Source organism: Theobroma cacao, chromosome 4, assembly GCF_053813885.1.
Source record: "Theobroma cacao isolate CCN51 chromosome 4, ASM5381388v1, whole genome shotgun sequence".
Lineage (NCBI taxonomy): Eukaryota > Viridiplantae > Streptophyta > Magnoliopsida > Malvales > Malvaceae > Theobroma > Theobroma cacao.
In genome coordinates this window covers 1,418,558-1,442,273 of record NC_142642.1, presented here as the reverse complement: position 1 = coordinate 1,442,273, position 23,716 = coordinate 1,418,558, and the positions used below count along the sequence as shown (strand labels likewise).

The following is a 23,716-nucleotide window of genomic DNA, read 5'->3' as shown; positions in this document are numbered from 1 at the left end:
TGGTCACAACCAACACAAAAACTTAACTGAAAAATGAAAATCAATTGACTATATTCCAGCTATATACAAATTTACTTTGATAGATTGAACTCCAACAATGACATAATTTCATCCAGAATTCATGAATTCTAACTTCAAAATTGGATTTTTTGAACATAAAAATCCCTGTTTTAAAAATTTTTCTACTAAAAGTATTGACATTTCATTCTACAAAACACAAAATCAGGCAACTAAAACGACAATCTAACACATTTGCCTATTAAAAAACATTAGAAACTCTCACCAAAAATGAATGAACCTAAATCTTTCTCCTAAGACGTTTCCTCAGCTTCTTGTATTTGTGCTTCTTCATCTTCCTCTTCCTCTTTTTCTTCACACTATCAACCAAACGAAAGTTCATCTTCTGACTCATATGAGATAGACCCAGATGATGAAATGGGGTTTAAAGACAACCCAAATGAAAAAACCTGGATAAAAAATGGAAGCTTTACAATTGGTCAAGTTCTCTGCTTTGAGTGAACCCTAAAAGTTTTGAGAAAGCTGGCTTGTTGGTCATGGTTTGGCTGTTAAGAACGAATTGGTAAGCAGCTGGGTTTGGTGGTTGAGAGTAGTGGAAAGCAGAGACGAGCCTCGTGAGTGATGGTTTTCTAAGAACCTTTTGAAAGGAGAGGAAGCCATTGACGTCCAAAGTAAAACAAAGTTTTTTCTGCAGGGTTTTAGCATAAGAAAAGCATTTATTTAACAAAAACAAAAAATGGGAAACTACAAAGAGGAAATTATTTGTATTTTTATACCATTATAAAGAAGGAATATTGAATAAAAAGAATTTTAAAACTTTTTTTTAAAATTTTTTCCCTTACATCTAAGCATGAACCAATGTTACAATTATTAAATCCGAAATATCTAGTATTTTGTATTTTTTTTGTTCTTTAGAAAAAGAAAATCAAAAAGAATTTGCAGTGATTTCTCATTAAAATGCTTAATAGCAGTAAATGTAAAAAAAAAAATCAAAATAAAAATATGGAAATTGAGGAGGTGATTTTTATATCTTAAAAGCAAAAAATAATGCTCACTTCATATGATGGGGCATTATTAATCTTCAAACCAAGAAAAGATGCATTCTTCTAAAGAAATGCAGAATGAAAAGCAAAGAAAAAGGAGTTCCCAAAGTATAATGAGGTAATCAAACATATTGATTTTATTAAAATATTGTAAACTACTATAGGTTGCCAGCTTGGGCCACATAGTGGCCATTGGCAGTTCATGTCAAACACAACCGTTAACAGGCCAAGTGAAAGTTTGTAAGAAAATTGTAGATTTGAGCCCCAATCCTACAGGCCGTCATTATTTAGTGTAGGCAATAGTAGTAGGAAAAACAGGGAAGCCTCCCTGCAGCTTAAAACAGTGAGCCTGGAATGCCTTGCTCATCATGGCAGCAGAGGAAAGTGGTGTATTTCTCCATGAAGCGGCGGCACTCAGGGCACCTCATGTTTTCGGGGATCCTTGTGGTGGTCGGGAACTCGAAGCGGCAGCAAGGGTGAGCGACATCATGGAGCCTGTCATGGTACTCCTTGAAAGCCGATTCAAAACCTATTTCAGGCACCTTCACCTTCCATTCGTCATAGCCTCCCAATGCAGGCAAAACTGTGGAGGAATGGCCATTCACCATGGTATTAGACCCCCTGCTGAACACTGCCCATCCACCTTCTCTGTCATAGCTAAGCAGCTTCTTGATTTGTTGCATCATGGGGTCATGGTCATCAGCCCTGCCTAACTGAATCTTGGAAAACAGCATACTCTCTAACCTGGTCCAGAAGAACCACACCATGGCCTGATCTTGCCAGGCGTAGCTAAGCTTCTCCGCATTGATAATTGCTGTCACCTTCCTGACTTGCTCCCTTTTGCTGCTTTTCCCCACATAGACCATCTCTAGAGGAATACGAGCTGCAGTCGCAACACTGCGTGCTGCGGTTGCAAATTTTCTCACCCACTCAACATCGTCCCCTCCAAACAAGAAAATGTATTTGTCCTCTTTAATCTGATCAAAGCAGAATAATTCCAAATCAAAATCTAATCTTAGATGCATGCAGTTGAAGTAGTAAACATCTATATTATATATATTTTCCAACTGCTTAATGAAAAATTGGTGAAGTTTGAATATGTAAATATATATATATACCCAATTGAGGATTATTGGGTCAATGCCATCAACCAGTAGCTCAAGCCTCCATGTCTCTTCCCTCCAGAGAGCTTCTTCCCTCAAGCTAGTGAAGGGGAATGCATTGCTTCCCCAAATCCACATCATGTGGATTGCATTAGGGCAAACTACCTTCCCTTGAGGGTCTAGCACCACAAGGATTGGCTTGTTCCTGAAGTGCCAAACCTCCTTGATGAACCTGATGACTGGCTTCTCTATGAATTTAGGGTCCTGCACCGAGTACCATGGCATGGTACTTCGCAGGTTCTCAAATTTGGTCTGAATTTCACCAGTCAATGGGACAACAGAATGGTCCACAACTGGGATCCAAACAACCTCATACTGACTCTCTAGCCTTGTCGCATGGACCCTGGACTCATTATATATCTGCTCAAGAATCGCAAGCTCATCACTGGAGAAGTCCAGGCTTGATATGAGCAAGAGCACATTTTTCCTTCTCAGCACGTCTAGGCTAACCTGTGAATGCCAATACAACAACAATTTTGAAATATATCCTACAATTAAAACTTCGGCAAATAAAAATTGAAAAAGGGCCATACATGTCTCTTTGTAGAACCGTCGAGAAGGGGCAATTTATCATCCCTGGCATAAATCAAGGCCTTGAGAATTCTCATGTTGTCAATGTGCATCACGCTCGGGTCAAAGAGATTCAGAAGCATCTGGTAAGTTTCAACATCTTTCCTTTCATCTGCAATTAACAATGATAAAATCATCCATGAGAATCTTCAATTAAGTTTTCTGGTGTTGCATTATCTAACAGCATGTGCTCCCATAACTACAAACCTATGTATTTGTAGCAAAGACTGAGCTGCTGTTTCAGATGTTCATATATGTTCTTGAGTTTGTGAGCCAAGGAGGACAACTCCCACGACTCTGAGGTTGATATTGCAAACCTGAAATTAAAGAAAACTATTAATCCAACTATTTTAACCTTAAATTACAAACTCATGGCCCTGTATAATAAAGTGTTGCATATAAGATGATCAAGCAAAACATACTCATGACCCATGCTAGTGAGGCTGCTAATCTGGGTGGCACAAGCCACCATACTCCTGATGGTCCAGTAGACAGCAGTTGGGATATGGGTCATGGCAGTGGCCAGTGCCGGTACCTCCTGTGAAATGTACATTGATGGTAGCTCCTTGAACTCAACAACACATCTAGTCACATCCATCATTGTCCTGATTAAATTGTTGAGTGCATCAAACCGTGGTTTCAGAGGAGCAGTGTGTTCCAGGATTGATGGCAGTTGCTTCAGGATTGCCATTGACTTGGCAAGTTGGTTTGTTGAGTAAATCTGAGCAAGAAGCCAGAATTCTCCATAGTTCAGGGCAAAGGCTGATAGGGACAGCACTAGCTTAGCATCCCATGCATAACTTGATAGCAAGTTGAATATTGCTGTTGTTGTTGCGTGTGCATCCGAACCTCCCATAGCCTTGTATGATAGCTGGCAGTTAAAAATGTTTGTAACATTGAGATATTAGTATTTGTGAATAATAAATATGCCATGATTGTACTAATTTTTTTTCAGTTGTAAAGAAAAAAGAGAATTGTCTGATTGTCATTTGCAGAACCTCGCATGCAATTCGATCAATGATATACGTTAGAGCTTCAAGCATAGCTATATAATTTGCTTGCTGGGCTTTTTCTTCCAATTCAATTTGAGCTAGAGTACCCTGCAGTGAACATCAGAAAGGTGAGCGTTTTCAACAATTTATTTAACAGGACAAGTGCAGCTTATGTTATCCTACCTTAACAAGGAAATCAACATGTTGGGTGGCACGATTGAGAATGTCCTCAACCAGATAGAGAAGAGGTCTGACATCAACTTCTCGGCCATCAGGGGCATGGGTTGTCATAATTTGCTTCATCATCACATTGTCATCTGACATACTTAACATGCTCCCACGGTCACTCCGGATGAGTGCATGACTGGCACTAGGACTCTTCATGAGCGCCTGAGCAGCACTAGGTTTGCTGATAAATGGCTGATTAGTACCAGGAGTGCTGATGTGTGGCTGAATTGCACCAGGATGGCTGGTGATTTGCTGACCAACACCAGGGTTGCTCAGGAGTGGCTGAGTAGCACCAGCAGTAGTGAGGAGTGCCTGAGTAGCAGCACCAGGATTATTCAAGAATGCGTGGGCAGCACCAGGGTTATGGAGGAGTGCCTGAGCAGCAGCAGCGGGATTGTTCAGGGGTGCGTTCATTGGTGCCTGAAGAGCACCGGGGCTTGTCTTCTGAGCCATTGGAGATTACAGAAAAAAAGAAAGGCAAGAAGAAAACTCGGGTTTTGGGTGCAGAAGAGAAGAGGAGAAGATGGTTTTGTGTCTTTGCCTGCCATGAGACCAGCCTATTTATAGCCATCCCAAAAGGAATAAAGCTTACTTGAATCAACTTCCTTGCTTCGTATCCAATTAAATTGCTGGATCGTTAAGAAGAAGCCTATTACTTTAAGTGGTCCTACTGTCCCTCCTCCTCTCACTTTATTACCGTTTGCCGGTTACCCTGCAGCAGTGTTTAACATGGTTGTTTGATTTTAATGTAGTTCAAGACTCCTTGATAGCAACAGGATTGAACACTTTAGAACTCCATTGTGGGACCTTAAATCCAAATTCTTGAGCTACGTACCTCAGCACCAGTTGAAGTTTCAGAGATATTAAGCAGAAAAACTTTGGCTAACCTTGTCAGGATATTGATTTGGAGCAGAGCATGCAACAGTTATACTTTTGGTATAGGATTGAGGTACAGATTACAAAAAAGCTATAAACAGACGGTCCCGGATGAGAATATACAGTATCACAAGCTTCAAAATAAACAATCATGGCCGTCAAATAAAAAGCGAACGAGAAACATGCTGATAGCCAGTGCTGTGCTTAGCTTCCTTGCTTGATTCCGTTTTTTACGTATGCCCATGACTCAGAATTTTTCTCTCCTACAACAACAAAGATTGACATGAAGAAAAGTGAGAGATTTTATTCTTTGCTTTTTCTAAGGCAAGTGGGAAAATTTACTTGGCAGCCCCAGCAAACCTAGCATTTATATCCTTTGTTAGATTTGATTGTTTGCTTTTAATTATAATTGTCTGCAAAAGGAATTTAATTATGTCATATGGTTTTAGCTTCCTTTCTAATGACAGCCAATGATCAACTGGACTGGGAAACAGCTTCAGCTTTACTGCTCTAAAGGAGCTCCTTTCTTTCCCTATAGCATCTCTGCTTGTCTTATCAGTACAGTAAACGCCTTTGAAAGGTTCAAAATGTAACCAAAACGGCATGGCAATCATTAGAACCTACATAGGTTACAGATTATCCTTTTATGGGTGACAAAAATACCCAAGAAAGCGGGGTAGAGAGTAAGAGAATATGTAAGAATGTCAGGTAAATTCTCATTAGAGAAAAATTAAATTACGGAGTATATACACAAAGGGTTTTCAGCTAATCAGCTGATGAGAGAGAAATAACAATTAACTAAATATTGATAACAGACTAACTAACATTTGAAAAGAGTACAGTAAGAAGAATAAAGTTTTAAATGGTAACCATGGAAGGCAGGTATTAGTGACACAATGCGTTCCATTCCTCCTTTATTTTCTTCTTCAATGAAACGGTGCGTGCAGCTCTTTCAGTCTTGCTCACTTATTTTTGAAGTTCTTCTTCTTCATATCTTAGCCTCCTTCATTCTGCTTATCTTCCAGATTTATATATCTACAGCTCACATCTTATAATGTGGATATGTTCATGCATGCTGAAAGGCATGGTAAAGATTCAACTCTTGATAATTTCTTAGTATGCATTTTTGGCTAATTACCCTTACTTCGTAGGTTATTACAGTGACGTGCAGGTTAGAAAATTTGATTCTGTATGGGGTACATAATATAACAAGTAGGGTCCTCAACATGTATGACAAAAAGAAAAAAAGTGTGGAATTCAAGCCAACATCTTAATAGTTGAATTAAACAGTATTCTCATAAAGTAAACAAAGTTCTAACTGAATTACAAGATCTTTGAGGTGGCTTATTTTATGTTGAAGTCCAAAGAATATCGATCCGTTACTGGTTAGGAAAGCTGATCAGATGCTAAGTGAAGCAATTAATGAAACTGAATAGTCACAGACATGAAACTCAAGACACAGACCTTAGATGTAAACACTGCAACTTAGCAAAAAATCAAAGTATTTGCATTGCTGGTGAAATAGAACAGCACTTTCTTTTCTTTCAAATGAATACAATAAAGTTTTTTTGTTGTTGTATCTTTGATTATTGAAATGAAGGGTAATTAGTTTTTATGATGTGGTTACAAAGCTGCTGGTCAATCTGCTTAACTTTTTCTTTTTATTTTTAGCATGAAGTTGATATTCCACACTTTTCAAGTAATCCAGCTTGTAGATCTAACCCTTCTCAATCACAATAAGCCTAATCCCAGTTGGAACTTATACCAGATTGAAAATTTTCAGGGAAGTTAAGTCCAGCAGATGGTTGTCATGATAGTTATGGATGTATGTAGTAGTAGTATCTGCAAGGGGAATTAGTTAGCAATAAGACAATCTTCAAAGAGCATGAACTTTGTCACCATCTTAGTTTCTCTAAATTTAAATATTCACATTGCAGATTTGACCTAAACTCAGATGGTAATATCATATCTTAACTGGTGTGTTTAATTCGTCTAGTTGCAGCTCTCTCACCACCATACCACAGATTCAACCCAACCCCTAAACTACCTTTCTCAGTTCTAATTGAGGACATAGGCTATATGATGTAATTTTGCATGCACCTGACTTATCAATTAAACCTAAGCAAGCATCTTGCAGTTAGCAACACAAGGGCATTACCATACTTTAATTATATCTATATAAGAATTTGGATGGAAAGAATTCTTATCTTGATCATACAAATTAAATTAGCATATAGTTGTCACATAAAGAATAGTAACTTTTCTTCTGCATCTAGGCAGTGTTGGGTTCCATTCTGGATTCTATTTCTTGCATTCCTTCGAAAGAAATATGAAATTCCTGAAAGATTACTGTACTTTCTTGCTGAAAGAAGCTAAAGACTCCATTGTTTTTATTCTTTTCTTTTTTTGTCTTTGCTAGTGGCAATTAAATGCATCTTACTGATATTTCCTCCATCTTTTTTCTTTCATATCTTCTGGCCAAAATTGACAGAAATTATGCATGGCCAACATTCATTATCTTCTGCAATTTTTACTCATATGGTGGTACATTCAGTTCTGAATTCTCTTATTATCAATGATCATATCCAAGACAAAAATAGAATACTGTAATCAAAAGACTTGTTATTATATCTTAATACAGAACTCACATAATATCTGTATGTTAAACCACAAGGTTTAACTCAGATATTTTCTTACATGGTGCAATTTGAGAGAGAAATATCAAATACAAGCACACAGTTTCTTAAAGCTCATACTTGTTTAAATTATTGCAAGCCTTTAATATATAAAAGGAACATCTTCTCATCATTATTATCAGTTCATCATCAATAGTAGCATAGCAGCATCTATGCTTATGTTCCTTTATTCATCGCAGCACCGGTACAGGATGTACCTCTCCATCATACGTCCACAGTCAGAGCAGGTCACTCTTTCTGGAATTCTACCAGTAGTACCTGGTAACTCAAGTCGGTTGCAATGATGTGGGGCTGGATGCTGTAAAAAGTAATCATGCACTGCTGGCACCAAACCTTTTGTCTGCAGGTCCGCTGCCCACAGATTATACTCCGTTAAGCAAGTTAAAAATGCACTTCCCTTGGCTCTTGTCAACTCTGCTGAACCTCTACTAAGCAAAGCCCATCCATCTCCACTGCCATCATATGTAAGCAATGTCATGATTTCCCGAGTTATAGGATCATTCTCATCTTCTTTGCCAAGTTGGTACTTGGAGTACCACATGCTCTCTATCCTAATCCAGAAGTACCAAACTGCAGTCAGGTTTGGCAAGCAGAAGCTGAGCTTTTCTGCAGTAATAGTAGCCATGTTTCTGCTGACACGTTCCTTTGGATTGCTTTTTCCCACATAAACCATTTCCAAGGAAAGACCAGAAGCTCTTGCAAAAGTGCGTACAGCGTTTGTGAATTTTCTAATCCAGTCCATGTCCTCTCCTCCATACAGGAATATGAATCTTCCTTCTGATATCTGATAAATAGGAGAATTTCATATACACTAAACCATGAGGGAGTTTTTGTGGATACAGAAAAAGAAAATCAGTACTGGAAACTTGAGTAAAAATTGCATACATTCAATTCTTTTAGTTAGTGGTAGCAGTTACTAAGACATATTAGATTAGATAGACATACCCAGTTCAGAATCACAGGATCAATGCCACCCACAAGCAACTCAAGTCTCCAAGTCTCTGCCCTCCATAAAGCAGTTTCCCTTTCAGTGGTGAAAGGGAAGGCCAAAGAACCCCAAATCCACATCATGTAAAGTGCATTTGGGCATGTGACCCGTCCTTGTGGATCTAGAACCACAAGAATAGGCTTCTTCTCAAAATGCCACACTTCCTTGATAAACTTGAACACTGCCCGATCAATCAGTGAAGGGTGTTGCAAAGTGTACCATGTCATAAGAGCCTTTAAATTCTCAAATTTATCTTTCTTGATTTCAGACAATGGCACAGATGGGTCTAGCACTGGGAGCCACACAAACTCATATTGACTTTCCAGCCTTGACGGTTGGCTCCGGGACTCATTGTATATCTGTTCAAGAATGGCAATCTTATCTTGCAAGATGTCTAGATCTGATATGAGCAGTAGAACATTTCTTTTCCTTAGAACATCAATATTAACCTGGTTTTGTCAAATAAAGGGAGGATGACCGATCAGGGAGCAGAAAAGCAATAAACCAGCATCGTCTATCAGGACTGGAAAAAAGCTTACTAAATTTTCTTTAACTGTAAGATTAATCCCAAAGTATTAGTCGATGAGCATAAATTATAATTACATTTGTATGTTATACAACAGAAGTAAATAATTTTAAGTTTCCTTTTAATGGCTTAAAGAAATATATCCAAAATAAAACAGTGAAGAATTAAAAACAAGAGCAAACCCTTCTGTTTGTGGCTCCATGAATCAGTGGTAGTGGATCATCCTTTGGGTTAATCAGTGCCTTAAGAATCTTAATGTTGTCAATCTGGGCTGTCTCATACAAATACAGAAGGTTCTGATAGGCTTCTAAAAATTTTCTTTCATCTGCACCAGGAGGTTTTTAGCCCCGTTAAATTGTAATCATGTAAATGCTGCATCTACCATTGATAATATTGTGTTAGCCATGGTAAGCTCACCTATGTGCTTATGGCAGGCAGATAGCAGACCAACTAGGTGGCTGTGCATGCTATCAAGCTTGTGAACCAAGCTTGATAGCTCCCAGGACTCCATAGTGGATAAAAGATACCTGAAACCAACAAAATCTCATGTTTCTCACACCAGCATCAAAAGCTTAAATGATTTTTCTATTTCTTCATAAGGATAATAGAAATTATGGCTAAATAAGCTATACTCTTAAACAAGTACCAAAATAGTTTACAATAATTATACGAGTCACAGAACTTCTTCTAGTAGATAGCGATAATTAATGTTTGGGTCACTGGCAAGCAACAAACAAGGACCTGTAGCAGGCTCTCAGATATTTTAAGTTCTACAAAATGCAGCAGTATGTAAATGATGGCAAATTGGTACATACCCTCTGCAACCTTGGAGTTTTCTAGGTGATTGGATTTCATAAATTAGAGATCGATAACATAATTTATGCTAAAAATATCAAAGACGTACTCATTCCCAAATCCTGAGAGGCCAGTAATCTGAGATGCACTTGCCAACATGCTTCTGATAGTCCAGTAGATAGCAATTGGTATATGGTCCATGGCTGTGGACATTGCAGTGACATCAGCTGAAATGTACTTCGATGGTAGCTCCTTAAAGTCAACTATACACTTGGCAATGTCTACCATAGCTCTGATGAGATTTTTAGTAGTTTCAAACCGATACTTCAGCATGCTAGAGTGCTGTAAGATTTCAGGTACTTGTCTGAGGATAGCCAGATTTTTGGCTAGTTGGTTTGAGGTGTAACTCTGGGCAAGGAGCCAGAACTCCCCATAATTAACTGCAAAAGCCGATAAAGCTATCACTAATTTGGCATCCCAAGGATAGTTGGATACGATGTTCAATATGGACATTGTAGTTGCATGTGCTTCCCCAGTTTCAGTGCATTTGAACGCAATCTGCAATACCAGAACTGTTTAGTCACACATACATCTTCCAGCATTTATAGAGAGATCAGGGAGAGAGAAAGAGAGATACTAACCTCGCTGGAAATCCGATCAATGAGAAACGACAAAGCCTCAATCATGTCAATGACATCGGCTTGGTAGGTCTGGTCTTCCACTTCTTCAGTATGTGCCTGTTAGACAAAAAATGAATTAACAGCATAAGCTAGTGCTAGAAAATAAAAATAAAAGAAAGAAGATGGCTTGTATAACTTTATGGAGTTTAAATTCTACAGCATCAAAAATTTCTTTGATATATATAAATCCAGTCCAAGTTCTACTAATTATCTAAGTTACCAGAATAATTCAGACACCATTACAATACTCAAACGCCCATGATATATAGTAGTATCATCATTGGCAAAATTTATTAGCTCTAAGAGTAGGAAAAAGTAATGTAAAATAGAAGAAAAAATAGAGTGATCAGAATAGGAAGTTTCACCGGTGCAACAATGGCACTTGGCGCAGCACGATTGAAGATGTCTTCAACGATACGCAGAAGAGGTCTGACATTTATGACACGCCCGTCGGGAGCATGACTTGCCTGAATTTGCTTTAACATCACACCGTCTTCAGATGCTGAGAACTTCAGTTTCTCACCTACAATGGGTTGCTGCTGCATTTTGGCTGCAGGTGTTAGCTTGGACTCCATGTAGGCTTCTAATGCAGAATTAATGAATGTTTAGGGTGGTGGGAGCGAAATAACAAAGGCTATATGTTTATCTTGGGAGTAAGCCCTGGCCTTTATATAAGATTACATGAAGTGTAAAAGCCAAGTTGGATCTACTTCCTTGCTTGCTTCCAATGTGGTTTCATCCTTGAAACTTCAGGAATACACATAAAATCAAAGCATATTCACTATTGAAAGGGGCCGATGAATCTGCAGCAGTAGATTTACTACATGAAAAACCTGCATCATCAAACAGGCTGTGTCTGGTTTTTAACCATGTATCAATGCTTAAAACAATATGTTCCTCCTGTTATCCAGTGGTTTAGAGAGTACTTTGTGCTTCCTTGCTTGATAGATTTGTTTCAATGTCCTAATGGGGAATAAAACAAAGGCAAAGGTGTACAAGTCATGGCTTTGTTCTTTGCTTGTTGTTTAAGCACTGGAAAGGTTCTGACTATCATACACCACTGCTTTGTTGAACGACAAAGAATCCAAATCCATGAATGTTTGAATTTAGTTGATCTGAATTTTTTTTTTCTTTTGTTTTTGTTAAAAATAGAAAAAAAAATTATGAAATTAATTGTATGATAAGAAATTCAAAACATGTTAGACTTTGGAGTTACCTTAATGATAATTTTGTTTCTTCTTTTTTTACATTAATGAAAGTTAAGAATTAACTAATAAATCTATGTACCCTTCATCAATTTTAAAAATATATTTTCTATATCTGTATTCATATAAATAAAAACTATTAGCTAAACAATATTTTTATTAAAATGTCAGTCTAATTAAAATATCTATCATTTCATGATTACAATTCAGGATAGTGGAAAATATAGAGGAAATATTTAATATGATTCATTTTTTGCAAATAATATTTAACATAATTTAACTGCATAAATATTAATTTAAAATATATAGTAACTTATTAATATACTAACTAGTCAAATTAGTAATTTAGATTTCTTATTAATATAATATTTAGTCAATATATATATACCATATATATATGCTCAAAAACTATATATATTAACAATATACTATAATAGTATATTAATATATTTGTAAGTAATGTATATAGTAATGTAAAGTATATTATTAATATGTATGGACATAGCAACTTATTAATATATTAATTAGTCAAATTAGTTATTTAGATTTTAATCGAATTACTATTTAGTGTATATAACCTATATTAACAAGACAACTTAGTTATTATTCAAAAATTAAAAAACAAGAAAACTTAATCTAAAATCTAACCTATTAACAATAATATAACTTAATTTAGAAATTAAAATGTAAATGATCATGACTAATTTAATTTACTAAGCTTCTTCTTGGTCTTTAGAATTTTAGAGACTTTTACACTCTTCCACTCAACTCACCACTCCACTGACCTCGCCTTCTCGACTCTAGACCAATCACCATCAGACTATACCTACACCGGTGACTCTCTCCTCAGTCCTCGCATTCTCATTTCTCACTCTCTTAGTCTTAAACAATCACAAGTTTCTTTTCTTTGTTGTTGCTTGTTGTTGTGGCGATCTGATCTTAGTCACTAGCTTCTACTGTCGGTCTCGAGTCTAGCTGCTACCATCAGCCTTGAATCCCCTTTCCAAATGATTAAAATTAAAAGTAAACTGTAGGGCTTAATGATTTTCCATTTGGGTTTTTTTTTTTTTTTGTTGCTACTAGCTGCTGCAATTATGATTCCCTTTTCTAATTATGAATTTGTGATTGAAAATTTGAAATGCTTGCACTCATTTCAATGCTTTGATTTTTGTGCCATGCATGTTTGATGATTTGGGTTTTTATTTATTATCAAAGTAAAAAATTACTGCATATATCATATTAACTTGAATTAAATATAACAAAATTTATTACATATTCATTTTACTGATAATTCTAACCCATCTCCTTGAGATTAAATTTGGTTACACCTAAATTTGATCTCATCTTCATGATTTTATCAATAGACATATTCTTTGTCATAGCGTCAGCAAGTTGATCATAACAACATTTTTCTTAGCCAGACAGCATGGTTGGCTACCATTGATAGTAAGATACACTCAACTTCAGCAAAAGATAATGCCTCCCTCCACCTCCTGTTTTCTTGAATTCCCAGAGAAAATACCATTTTCAAAAGAGAATACATACCTGGTAGTACTCTTGGAATCATCAATATTCCATCTCCAATCACTGCTAAAGTAGCCTCTAAGGTCTAAGCTGCAAGCTTTGCTATACAAAATGCCATAATCTAGACTTACTTTTACATACCCTAATACTTGTTTTGCTACAGTCGAGTGAGAAGGAGTAGAAGTATGCATGAATCTAAATAGCATTGTAAGATTATAGTGCAATCATATTATAATCAATAGATATAATATGATTGTAGTTCAAAACTAATAGAATCAGGTTGTATTGCACTTTGCAATATAATTAAAGATATTTTACCTTTCAACTTGTTACTTTATTAAAAACATTTTATAATATTATAATTTTTTGTATATAGATTTCAAGGAATATCTTTTTGTTATTCTCAATAGTCATAGTGACTATTAATAAAATTTATATTATCTTTTAAAGGAAAAAAATAAAAATAAAATATGTGACATTAAAAATATATTTAAGAGATGATATTATATAAAAATTAATAATAAAATATATAAGTATATTAAACTTGCATTTTAATAAATAGGGATAATTCTAGAAATTGACATTATATTTATAATAAAGTACTTGTAAACCAAATGCTGCAATATTATCTTCCTTACATTTTAATCATTAATTACTTTGTTTATATACTAAATGTTGCAATATTATATTATCTGCAATCACATTACTTGTAATCATATTACTTACAATTATATTAGCTATAATCACATTGCATTATAAAGTACCAAACGTAAGCTTAAAGTTAATATTTGATTTGAGATTGAAGGGCTAAGGTGTAATAGATAAATTATATTTTCAACATTTATCAAAATGATTTGTTGGTAAAATTGGTAAGTGCTTGGGTTGTTTTTCATGTACATGTAAATTCGATTTCTAACCCCAATGATTTTTTACACATTTATTATTTTGTATATTATAATAATTAATAAGGCATTAGTAAAAATAATAAACTTTGATATATTTATAATAAACTTTATTATATAAGCTTTAAATATTATACATAATATTTTACATATATAAAATAATATTTATAGATAAACATAATATATTATATATTAATTTATAATAGTAGTAATTACTTACATATTAATATGTATAAGTTATACATTAATTTTATATAGTATATCAAATATGTACAATCTTTATATAATAACATTAATATTATGATATATTATTTTGTATTACTTTATCATATACGTTATAAGACAAATTATATGTTATGTTGTTACATATATAAAATTTGTATATATAATAACTAACAAACAATATATTATATGAACAAAGAGAATAATTAATAAAATTATTAAGTATAGTCATATAAATAAAGTTTATTATAGATTATAGTTATTATCTCTGTTATATGATCATTTGTATATATAAAAAATTATGTTAATAGTTTTTATCACTTAAAAGTTAATTACATCACTTTGGTATGTTCTATTGACATAAGTATAAATGTAACACTAATAATTTTATAAGTTGCCCTTGGAAGATTCTAAAACAAATATTCGTTGGGCCATTACCTAACAAGTTTTTGGCTAGATATTTGGATAGGAGAACGCACTCTAATAGATGCTGCTCGATCAATGGGAATGGATATTGAAGACCAAAGTTGTGTCAATGAATTTATATTGCCAAATGGGGAATGGGATTTAAATCATTTAGCAAACTATCTTCCAGCAGAACTTTAGGGAGTATGTCAGGGATTAAGCCTAGCTTGGGACTTGGCTCATCGAAATATTGATCTTCAAGTTGACAGTAAACTTGTGACACAAGTCATTACTTCCTGATTCATCCATGTTCCAATTCAAGCCTAATCCAAGCTATTCAAAGCCTACTTCATCGTCAATGAGAAGTCTTTATTTGTCTTGTTTTCAGAGAAGGAAATGTGATGACTGGTTTGATAGCTAAAAAAAGTTTTTATACAGATGAAGGATTTGGTTTTATGACTAGAGCTCGATAGTTGATGATGAACAGTGATAGGGATTTGTTTTTTCGAATGATTAAATTTTAAAATTTTATTTTTTGTAAAAAATTAGTAACATCTTTAAGCACATCATCCGTCACGTGGTAGTGTCATTATTCAAAATAACATGTCAACATGTCATGTGACAGACTTTTTTTTTAAAAAATATCACGTGATAGATGATATTGTATTAAATTGACAACAATAGTTAACCAATAGTTAATTATCAGAACTTGTTTAATATAAACTAGAAGAATGAGAACTTAATTGAAATTAATAAAAATATAAAAACCTAATTAAACTTAACAAAAATATAAGAGTTTAATTGATTTTTCTCGTATAGTTTTGGAGCTTATTTAGATTATGTCAAATAAAAAATGTAAAAAATGAAGGCATAATATTTAAAAATTCTCTTAAACTATTTGAAAAAATTCAAATAAACCATTATACTCTTATTACATTCAATCAAACTTTTATACTTTTATTTAAAATCAAATAAGTCCTTATATTTTTATTTTAAGTAAAATAAACCTTTATAATTAATAATTGACTTAATTAGAATATCATTTATGATTCTATGCTAAATAATGTTGATGTAGCATGTTAATATATCATAATTGATAATGATGTGTTATGTTGACATATCATAATTAATGGTAACGTAATATATTAATTTAGCATGATAACGTGGTCATATAATATTTTGTATCATCCACATTAACGTTATATCAATATCATGTGAATATAAATTAACAAATAAAATTTTAATTAATAACAATTAATCAATCAATAGTTATAAGTATTTATTTGATGCAAAATTAAAATATAAGAATTTGATTTAAAGTAATAAAAAAATAAATAATTATTTAAAATTTTTAAGTGATTTAAAATTTTATTTAAACATTATATAAAAAATAAATGAGGACTAACCTTGCCACGTCTCATCTTTACAAGGGCGGGGAATCGTGACTAGAACCCCCTAAATTTTCCCTCTTCTTATCCTAAATGGTTAAACCTTAACGCTAGCCTCTCGTCCGGCCAAATATCACCTTCCTGGCCAAATATATGGCTAAGAAATTTGGAACAAAGCCCTTTCTTTGATGGGCAGCATTCGTCTTTACATTAAAGTAAAATAAAGAAAAAGGTTTGTATTTTTCAGCTTTGAAAACTTTTAAAGTTTCGTTTCCTTCGATTTATTTCAATTGTTCTGCTGGAAAAGCTCGTTCGTGAATATTTTGGCTGATTGGATTATTTTGTCTTTTTTTTTTGTTTTAATTTGTTCTTTTTGTTGATGATTTCTTTGAAAGCGATGTGTGTCAAAATTTATTTTTTTTCCTCAATGGAGGGTCGAAATTTTCAAACTTTCATAATGGGTTTGAATAGATTCTGCCAATTTTAATGGGTTTGAATATTTTCTGCCAATTTTAATGGGTTATTCATAATTCACCTTGAATTATCAGTTTCCATTGTCTAATTTTGAAGCTTGATTGAGGTTGAACACTTGAGTTTAATTTTGTCCTAATGAGATATCAAACTGTTGATTTTAGGAGGAAGGGGCTGTATGTATAACTTATAAGCTAAGATAAAACTTTTTTGATTTTAATTTCTGGAGTAGGATAAGTGGCTTTTCTTTTTTTAGAAGAAAAAAAAAAAAACTGTGTTCTTCGATTGGTTATATGTTAGTGTTAGCGCATAACATTCTTTGTGTCGTATTTTTAGTTTGATGATGTCTTTCGTAGAGTACATGGATTAAATTGATTGAAATTGGAGTGGAGAGAATAAATGAACATTTTGGAATGATATAGAGACTGGTCAGGTACATTCCTCGATTGGAAATCAATGCAATACTATGAAGGAAACTCGCGAATTTATTAAAACTAATATCTATTAATAATGATTTGAAAAAGTTTAGAGTAGTTTTCTTAGTAGTTTTAAATTTTGTACATGTTAATAGAATTTTTTCATTAATGTTTGCTTTAAGCAAGTAGAACTATTATATATGATGGTGCTTCGTCCTATTATGCTTTAGTTGTTAATCTAAACTGATTTGGTGGCATCGTTGTAATGAAATATAGTTGTATCTAGAGCTGTAGTCTATCTGTCATGTCAGAGGCATATACAGATTCATTTGGATCGGTCAAGCAATTTAAAGCTGGACCAGATTTCTTTGGCTTCTATGCTCGTGAAATAGCTGATCTTTTGTCTCAAAATGAGAGTACCCTGTCCACTTCCAATGCATCTGAGTTGTCCCAAGGCAAATATGGGATGGTCAATGGAAAAGAGGCTATGGACTGTAGCCATCAAGATGCTAGTTCATTATTTGAACACAGCATAGGTGCTGGGTTTTCAGATTTCAAAAATGGAAAATTGAAGGCATTACTTAGGCAGAGTGTGAATGATCTTTCAATGGAAATTGATGAGGTATAGATTCTCACTCCTTTCTACTCTCTTTTTTGATGATACATAAGTAATGGTTCCAACTGTTGAAGATTTCTAGAATTTGATTTATTAGGAATGTTTATGGTTCTTGTACTCACAAAACTTCTAGAGTCAGTATAGAGTACAATATGCTATTTCTTTAGTTGTAGTCACTCCTAAGACATATTGAAACCATCCATAAAATAAAATTGGAAGTCTTATTGCCCTTATGCTTGTGTACTCATGCACTATATCGCTTTCATAATTGTATGTAGTACTTCTTTCAAGCGCTAATTTTGTTTCTAGTGATCAACTTAGGCTCCAATATTGAATAGAGTCATAGGAGGAATCTTAGGTTCCATCGTTCTCTCGTTTTTCTTTTTTTCCCCTCCCTTTTTAGTTGTTCTAAGGCTGAACCACTGTGGTATTTTTTTCCTGATAGCAGGTTATGGAAACAGTATTATTATTGTTGGTATGAATTGTTGGCATTCAGTATGCTATTTTAAATTTATTGTACAAACATGTTCATATGTAATATCACTTACATGATCCCCTTTTTGGCACTTATCACCTTGTGGCAGCTTATGGCTTGCAGCCTCAATGGTGCCTTTCTTTTTTGATTACTTGAATTGCCTCTTTATGTTACTTTCTTTATATTTCCTTTAACTAGTAAATGAACAATGATGCACTCATGTAGATTTGTTTTTAGTTCCCATCTTTTATATGAAAAAAAAAATTGGCATAATATCTAAAACTCTTAAACTATTCAAGAAAAATCAATCAAGTTCTTATACTTTTATTTTGAGCCAAATAAGTTTTTATAACTAATAGTTGACTTTGTTATAATGTCACTTGTCATTTTATATCACATGGTACCGACGTGACATGTTGACATGTCATAATAGATGATAATGTGGTATGATGATATGATCATGTGATATTTTTCACCTTCCACATTAATGTTATATAAGGAGCACATAAGTATAAAATGACAAGTAATATTTTGACTAATTGCAATGAGTTAACTATTAGTTATAAAAGTTTATTTGATCTAAAATAAAAATACAGTGACACAATAGAAAATAAGGACTTATTTGAATTTTTTTAAATAATTTAAAGGCTTTTTTGAGTATTATGTGAATATAACAACTTAAAAATGTGATTATTGTAGATGTTACATCCTGTTGTGGCCAAAAAAACATTGTAACAACTTAATAATGTGATTATTGCAGATGTTAGATCCTGTTGTGGCCATGTCTCAGTTACGGTATAAGCTCAAAAGCAACAATTCATTGGTGGCAGCATCAAATGATAATGTAGCCAAAATTGCAAGCAAGAAACCTAAGATGTCATCTTCTTGCTCATCGGCTAGCATCACTGCAAATTCTTGTCCTATAAAATCTGAATCTTGCGTAGAGGTTATATTTTACTCTTGATATAATGCTCAAAAAAACTCTTAAGTTATCAAGAAAATTCAAGTAAATTTTTATTTTTTTATTACGTTTAATTAAGTTTCTGTGTTTTTATTTTGAATTAAATAAATTTTTATGATTAATGGTTGATTAATTGTTATTAATCAAAATATCATTAGTCATTTTAGGCCAATGTGATGGTGATGTGGAGGGCAAAAAAAAGCACATCAACATGTTACGATTCATCATCCATTATGACATGTTAACATATCACGTCAGTCTCACGTTGTATAAAAATGATATATGATATTTTAATCAAGTCAATCATTAGTCGTAAGTGTTTATTTGATTCTAAATAAAAGTAATAAAAATATAGAGGTTTGATTTAACGTAATAAAAGAAAAAAAGTTTATTTGAATTTTCTTAAATGATTTAAAAATTTTTTTAAATATTATGCCTTTACTCTTCATCATCATTGTTGAATCTTGGTATCGATTTACCTTTGTATATTTCTTGCATGATAAAAGAAAATGAGCACATGCATTTTCTTGAAGTAGCATATTAGATTATATAACATGTATACTGAAACTGGACAGGTTGGAGACATGAAAGTGCTTTTGCTATCTAACATTTATAATTAGGTTGTTGGCTATAGAACATTGGTGGCATTTCATTTATATGTAGCATCGATTAATTTCTGCACCCATTTGCACATATTATTGATGTTCATGTATCTATATTGATGTATGCATGTGTTATTTGAATCAGCAGAGGCACTTTGAGCGTGTGCTTTACAAAATCAGGCATCATTATTAGTAACTTATTAAAAATGTGGTTTTCGTTTTACTTTCTCATTCTTTCTAGGTGGAAGATGACTTGCGGTTCCTTCTAGAGAACGATAACCCTTTGCTGGTAGAGCAAACAATGAAAAAATATTCTGATGAACTATCCTCAACGGTGATTTTCGGAAATTGTCATTTTTTATAATATATAGCAATTTCATACTCTTCTATTTCATCTTTGCCTCTATGGAAAATTATATGTCTAATAATATCGTAAATTATTGTTTATAGCTGAACTAAGGTGGTATCTTCTTTTTTCATATTTCCAGCTATTGCATATGGAGCAGAAGCTTGAAGAAACTTTAGATACTATAATGTCCAAGTGTAGGTATGTTTTTCTTCCCAAGGAATTTATAGCTTGAGTGTGCTCTAGACATAATGTTATTTAGCAACAGGGTAATAGGCTCCTATTATGAATTTTACCTTTCAAATATGCATTAAATATCTCAGCAGAAAAGTTTTTTTAAATGGGATATTATAGTGCTGCCTTGTTTCACCTGACCTCCATCAGTGTAGCTTCATTCTACAGGCCCATGACACTTATTGAGAAGCAGCAGCTGCAAAAGTTGATTCAGAAGCTGCCTCAGGAAAATCTTGTCCGTGTTGTTGATATTATCCAACGTGGTAGGCCAGCTGGAAAATCTCGTGGTGAAGAAATTTTTGTTGATTTGGAACAAGAGGTAAAGAAATAGCTGTAAGGTATATGGTTTTTTGAGTTATTTGAGAATGTCTAATCTGTTCCAGGACTATGTCTTGCAGAAAAATGTAACACTATGGAGATTATATTACCATGTAGAAGCAGTTGAGAAAGCCAAAATGCTTGCACATTCACAGTGTAGTACAACCCGAACATAATTACATAATTATAGACCTTTACCTTATTGTGATTGTGACAGATGTAAATAGAACTATTATAAGAAATTTACTTATTTGTATCAATGGATCATGTTTTTTGATTTCTAAATGGATTGAATAGTTCATACTCATAACTAAGGTCATAGATTTTGTTATTGAAGTCATTCCCAACCCTAAATGAAGCCTATAATGCCGTACTTCGTGCGAAATTTCAATCGTCTTTGTTGATGCAATCACAACCATTAATAAACATTTCAAAATAGTTTTTGAGATCTAATTTTAAGTTGAAGGATCTTGGAAAGCCAAAATATTTTCTTGGGATAGAAATTACTAGATCACACAAAGGGATTCTATTGTGTCAAAGGAAATATGCTTTGGATTTAATTGGAAAACATGATCTACTAGCAGCAAAGCCTACATTTACACCAATTGATTACAATCACAAAATATCCAATGCTAAAAATTCTGATTTGCTGGAAAATAGTTTGATATATAAACAATTGGTAGGAAAACTACCATATTAGACATTTACTAGGCCGAACATTGTATGTGTAGTACAAATTTTATCTTAGTTCCTGGAGAAGCCTATATCTACAAGCTACTTACAGAATTTTGAAGTATTTACCGGGACTTGGCATACTTCTCTTATCTGCAACTAATGTAGATAAAGGCATATTGTGACAGTGATTGGGTAGGATGCCTTACAACAAGGAAGCCAGTAACATGGTTTGTAATCTTTCTTGGTAACTCTTTAGTGAATTGGAAATCCAAGAAGTAAACTGTTGTGGCCAAGAGTTCAATAAAAGCTAAATACAGAGCTATCCCTACTACTAGCAGTGAAGTCATTTGGCTTCTATTCTTGCTAAAGACTTTGGCTTTGAACATGTAGGTGCTGTGGAGATGTTTGTGATAATCAGTTAGCATTGAGCATATGCAAAGATCATGTTTTCCACGAGAGAACCAAGTGTATTGAAGTGGACAGTCACTTTGTTAGAAAAAAGGTGATTGCTAGTTTGATTCAACCGAAATATGTGCCGACGAAGATGCAGCTAGCAGACTTCTTTGCGAAGGCATTATTACCTGGGGATTTTCAGTTTTTGCTTAGCAAGATGTGTATTTTAAACATATATAAACATCTTGAGGGGGAGTGTAAAGAGGTCATACCTTAATTTAATTAAATTATAGTTAATGATATTAACTGTAGTTAGCAGTTAACCATTGTCATTGGGGACATGTATAAATACTGAATTTCAGTAAAGGATTCATTAGTCGAGAGATATAACAGTTTAGAGTTACAAATACACATGGTTTTCTCTCTCGTTTTTTTTCTAGCTTTTTTCTTGGTTTCTTTAGATTCATCTTGAGTCACACAATCTAGCTGAATGAAGAATTTCATCACATTCATATACAGGTTTGAAGTTCTTGTAAGCTATGACGGCATAAAAAGGGTCTGAACCAGAAAACAATCCGAGCCACTTCATGAACCAACTGAATGGTGATTTGTCATCTTGAGCATTAGCAGCAGTTGGTAATTTTCGGATCACTTCTGGCTGCGTAAATCCTTCGATGCACTGGAAATACTGCAGAATCAGTTGTACACGACCATATGCAGTTCCATCTCTCCAGGCACTGATGGCTTTCTCATAAAATAGTCTATTGCTAAAGCTTACAATGAATACCCCTCCTGGCCTAAGCACCCGAAAAACTTCTGCAAATACCTAGAACGAGTAATCATGAACTTGGTCAGTTCAGACTTCAGACCCCTTTCATTGATTCCTATATAAACTTCATGTTCTGATAAACAAAATAACATCAGCTCACCTTCTCAGGTTGCTGAAGGTACTGTACACTAACAGTGCATAGCACGGCGTCGAAACTTCCATCTGCCATCTCAAGTTTTTGATCCTGGTTTAGATCCTTGACAAAGAAGTAATCCAGCCTAGGGTTCTTGGCAAGCTCCTGAGCATTAAGTCCATGTCCAACCACTCTTTTGTACACAACTTCCTTTGGCAGATGACTAATCCATGAGCTCATGATATCAAGAATCTCCGAGCCAGGCCTTAATCGCTCCCTATACAAATCTGTCAATGTGGCAATGAAGCCATCATCAACATGAGTCACGAAGCGCGGAAAAGCATAGAATTCCCTGTCAGGAAACGTGTTGAGTTTGGTTCTGCCTTCATTGGTAAGCACCAGGCGTTTGATTCTACCTGCTTTGTAATGGTTTGCTTCCTCGTTTTCATTCAAAGTGCTAGAAATTTTAAGTGGAAGAAGCCTGGTTTTGAACCGAAGAGGAGAGGAAGTTTGTGGATTTGCTGCAATGGAGGGGTGCCATGGCTTGGGTTTTGCGTGAATAGGGAGCATATGTTTAACTGTTCCAATTTTTCCTGAGGGGGACTTTCCGTGAGAAACAGATTCATATGATTGCAGAAAAGCTTGGAGGTTTGTGGCTGTAAACACTTGCAGATAAACATTAGGGGCCCACAAAACTTGTGTCAAAATTGCTCATGTTGGGCTTTTATATGATGGGTTCAATGTCATAGAGGCCCATATTTGATAATGAATTAAATAAATTATATTATTATCAAATTCTATTAATAGCGTCACAATTTGCATCAACCAAATATGTTTCATGTGACTTTTTGTAAAGTTCTTAATTTGTAATAATGTAGATCTACTAGCAAGTTGCACTAATTAATAAATGTTGATCCGTAAAGGCAATTGAGAGTAATATCTTAAATAATGTTCATTGATGTTGATTCAATTTTGATACGAAGTTTTTGTGAAATTTCAACTTACTTAATCCGTAAGATTAATAAATTATTTTATAATCAACAAATATAACTATATTTTTTTACGTGGAGAAACGAAAATCAAATC

The 23,716-nt window shown here is 34.0% G+C and overlaps 4 protein-coding genes across 5 annotated transcripts; 1 reads left to right on the top strand and 3 right to left on the bottom strand.

Moving 5' to 3' along the window:
- Positions 1-365: 365 nt before the first annotated feature.
- On the bottom strand, positions 366-4,554 carry SEOR1 (sieve element occlusion amino-terminus protein). The gene is made up of 7 exons (XM_018120292.2): positions 3,970-4,554; positions 3,793-3,894; positions 3,217-3,665; positions 3,002-3,111; positions 2,758-2,906; positions 2,180-2,674; positions 366-2,038 (listed from the first exon to the last, which is right to left on the bottom strand). Exons 1-7 carry the CDS (start codon positions 4,465-4,467, stop codon positions 1,397-1,399), a joined length of 2,445 nt encoding a protein of 814 aa, XP_017975781.1. The 5' UTR covers positions 4,468-4,554; the 3' UTR covers positions 366-1,396.
- A 3,154-nt stretch (positions 4,555-7,708) lies between these two features.
- On the bottom strand, positions 7,709-11,201 carry LOC18600880 (protein SIEVE ELEMENT OCCLUSION B-like). The gene is made up of 7 exons (XM_018118846.2): positions 10,941-11,201; positions 10,537-10,632; positions 10,005-10,453; positions 9,518-9,627; positions 9,283-9,425; positions 8,532-9,023; positions 7,709-8,370 (listed from the first exon to the last, which is right to left on the bottom strand). Exons 1-7 carry the CDS (start codon positions 11,148-11,150, stop codon positions 7,753-7,755), a joined length of 2,118 nt encoding a protein of 705 aa, XP_017974335.1. The 5' UTR covers positions 11,151-11,201; the 3' UTR covers positions 7,709-7,752.
- A 5,039-nt stretch (positions 11,202-16,240) lies between these two features.
- Positions 16,241-20,920, top strand: LOC18600879 (bromodomain testis-specific protein). 2 transcript variants are annotated; one of them, XM_088805562.1, is made up of 7 exons: positions 16,241-16,453; positions 17,395-17,730; positions 18,960-19,145; positions 20,004-20,096; positions 20,251-20,309; positions 20,511-20,661; positions 20,741-20,920. In XM_088805562.1, the coding sequence occupies exons 2-7, from the start codon at positions 17,413-17,415 to the stop codon at positions 20,834-20,836; spliced, it is 903 nt and encodes a 300-aa protein (XP_088661688.1). In that variant the 5' UTR covers positions 16,241-16,453; positions 17,395-17,412; the 3' UTR covers positions 20,837-20,920. The 2 variants fall into 2 exon arrangements, with proteins under 2 accessions (XP_088661688.1, XP_007031660.2); XM_007031598.3 differs by having other exon boundaries at positions 17,385-17,730.
- Positions 20,921-22,073: 1,153 nt separating this feature from the next.
- Positions 22,074-23,264, bottom strand: LOC18600877 (S-adenosyl-L-methionine-dependent methyltransferases superfamily protein). The gene is made up of 2 exons (XM_018120028.2): positions 22,658-23,264; positions 22,074-22,554 (listed from the first exon to the last, which is right to left on the bottom strand). The coding sequence occupies exons 1-2, from the start codon at positions 23,198-23,200 to the stop codon at positions 22,192-22,194; spliced, it is 906 nt and encodes a 301-aa protein (XP_017975517.1). The 5' UTR covers positions 23,201-23,264; the 3' UTR covers positions 22,074-22,191.
- Positions 23,265-23,716: the final 452 nt, after the last annotated feature.

What these genes read in the sequence shown, in the direction of transcription:
- LOC18600880 (XM_018118846.2), bottom strand. Translation starts at nt 11,150, where the DNA reads ATGGAGTCCAAGCTAACACCTGCAGCCAAAATGCAGCAGCAACCCATT. An exon ending in TTGATCGGATTTCCAGCGAG is followed by an intron (nt 10,454 to 10,536) that starts GTTAGTATCTCT and finishes CTGGTATTGCAG; the next exon opens with ATTGCGTTCAAATGCACTGA. An exon ending in ATGGAGCCACAAACAGAAGG is followed by an intron (nt 9,024 to 9,282) that starts GTTTGCTCTTGT and finishes TGACAAAACCAG; the next exon opens with GTTAATATTGATGTTCTAAG.
- LOC18600877 (XM_018120028.2), bottom strand. Translation starts at nt 23,200, where the DNA reads ATGCTCCCTATTCACGCAAAACCCAAGCCATGGCACCCCTCCATTGCA. An exon ending in ACCTTCAGCAACCTGAGAAG is followed by an intron (nt 22,555 to 22,657) that starts GTGAGCTGATGT and finishes TACTCGTTCTAG; the next exon opens with GTATTTGCAGAAGTTTTTCG.
- LOC18600879 (XM_088805562.1), top strand. Translation starts at nt 17,413, where the DNA reads ATGTCAGAGGCATATACAGATTCATTTGGATCGGTCAAGCAATTTAAA. An exon ending in ACTATAATGTCCAAGTGTAG is followed by an intron (nt 20,310 to 20,510) that starts GTATGTTTTTCT and finishes TTCATTCTACAG; the next exon opens with GCCCATGACACTTATTGAGA. An exon ending in TTGTTGATTTGGAACAAGAG is followed by an intron (nt 20,662 to 20,740) that starts GTAAAGAAATAG and finishes TATGTCTTGCAG; the next exon opens with AAAAATGTAACACTATGGAG.
- SEOR1 (XM_018120292.2), bottom strand. Translation starts at nt 4,467, where the DNA reads ATGGCTCAGAAGACAAGCCCCGGTGCTCTTCAGGCACCAATGAACGCA. An exon ending in ATGTTGATTTCCTTGTTAAG is followed by an intron (nt 3,895 to 3,969) that starts GTAGGATAACAT and finishes TGTTCACTGCAG; the next exon opens with GGTACTCTAGCTCAAATTGA. An exon ending in ACCCAATAATCCTCAATTGG is followed by an intron (nt 2,039 to 2,179) that starts GTATATATATAT and finishes TGCTTTGATCAG; the next exon opens with ATTAAAGAGGACAAATACAT.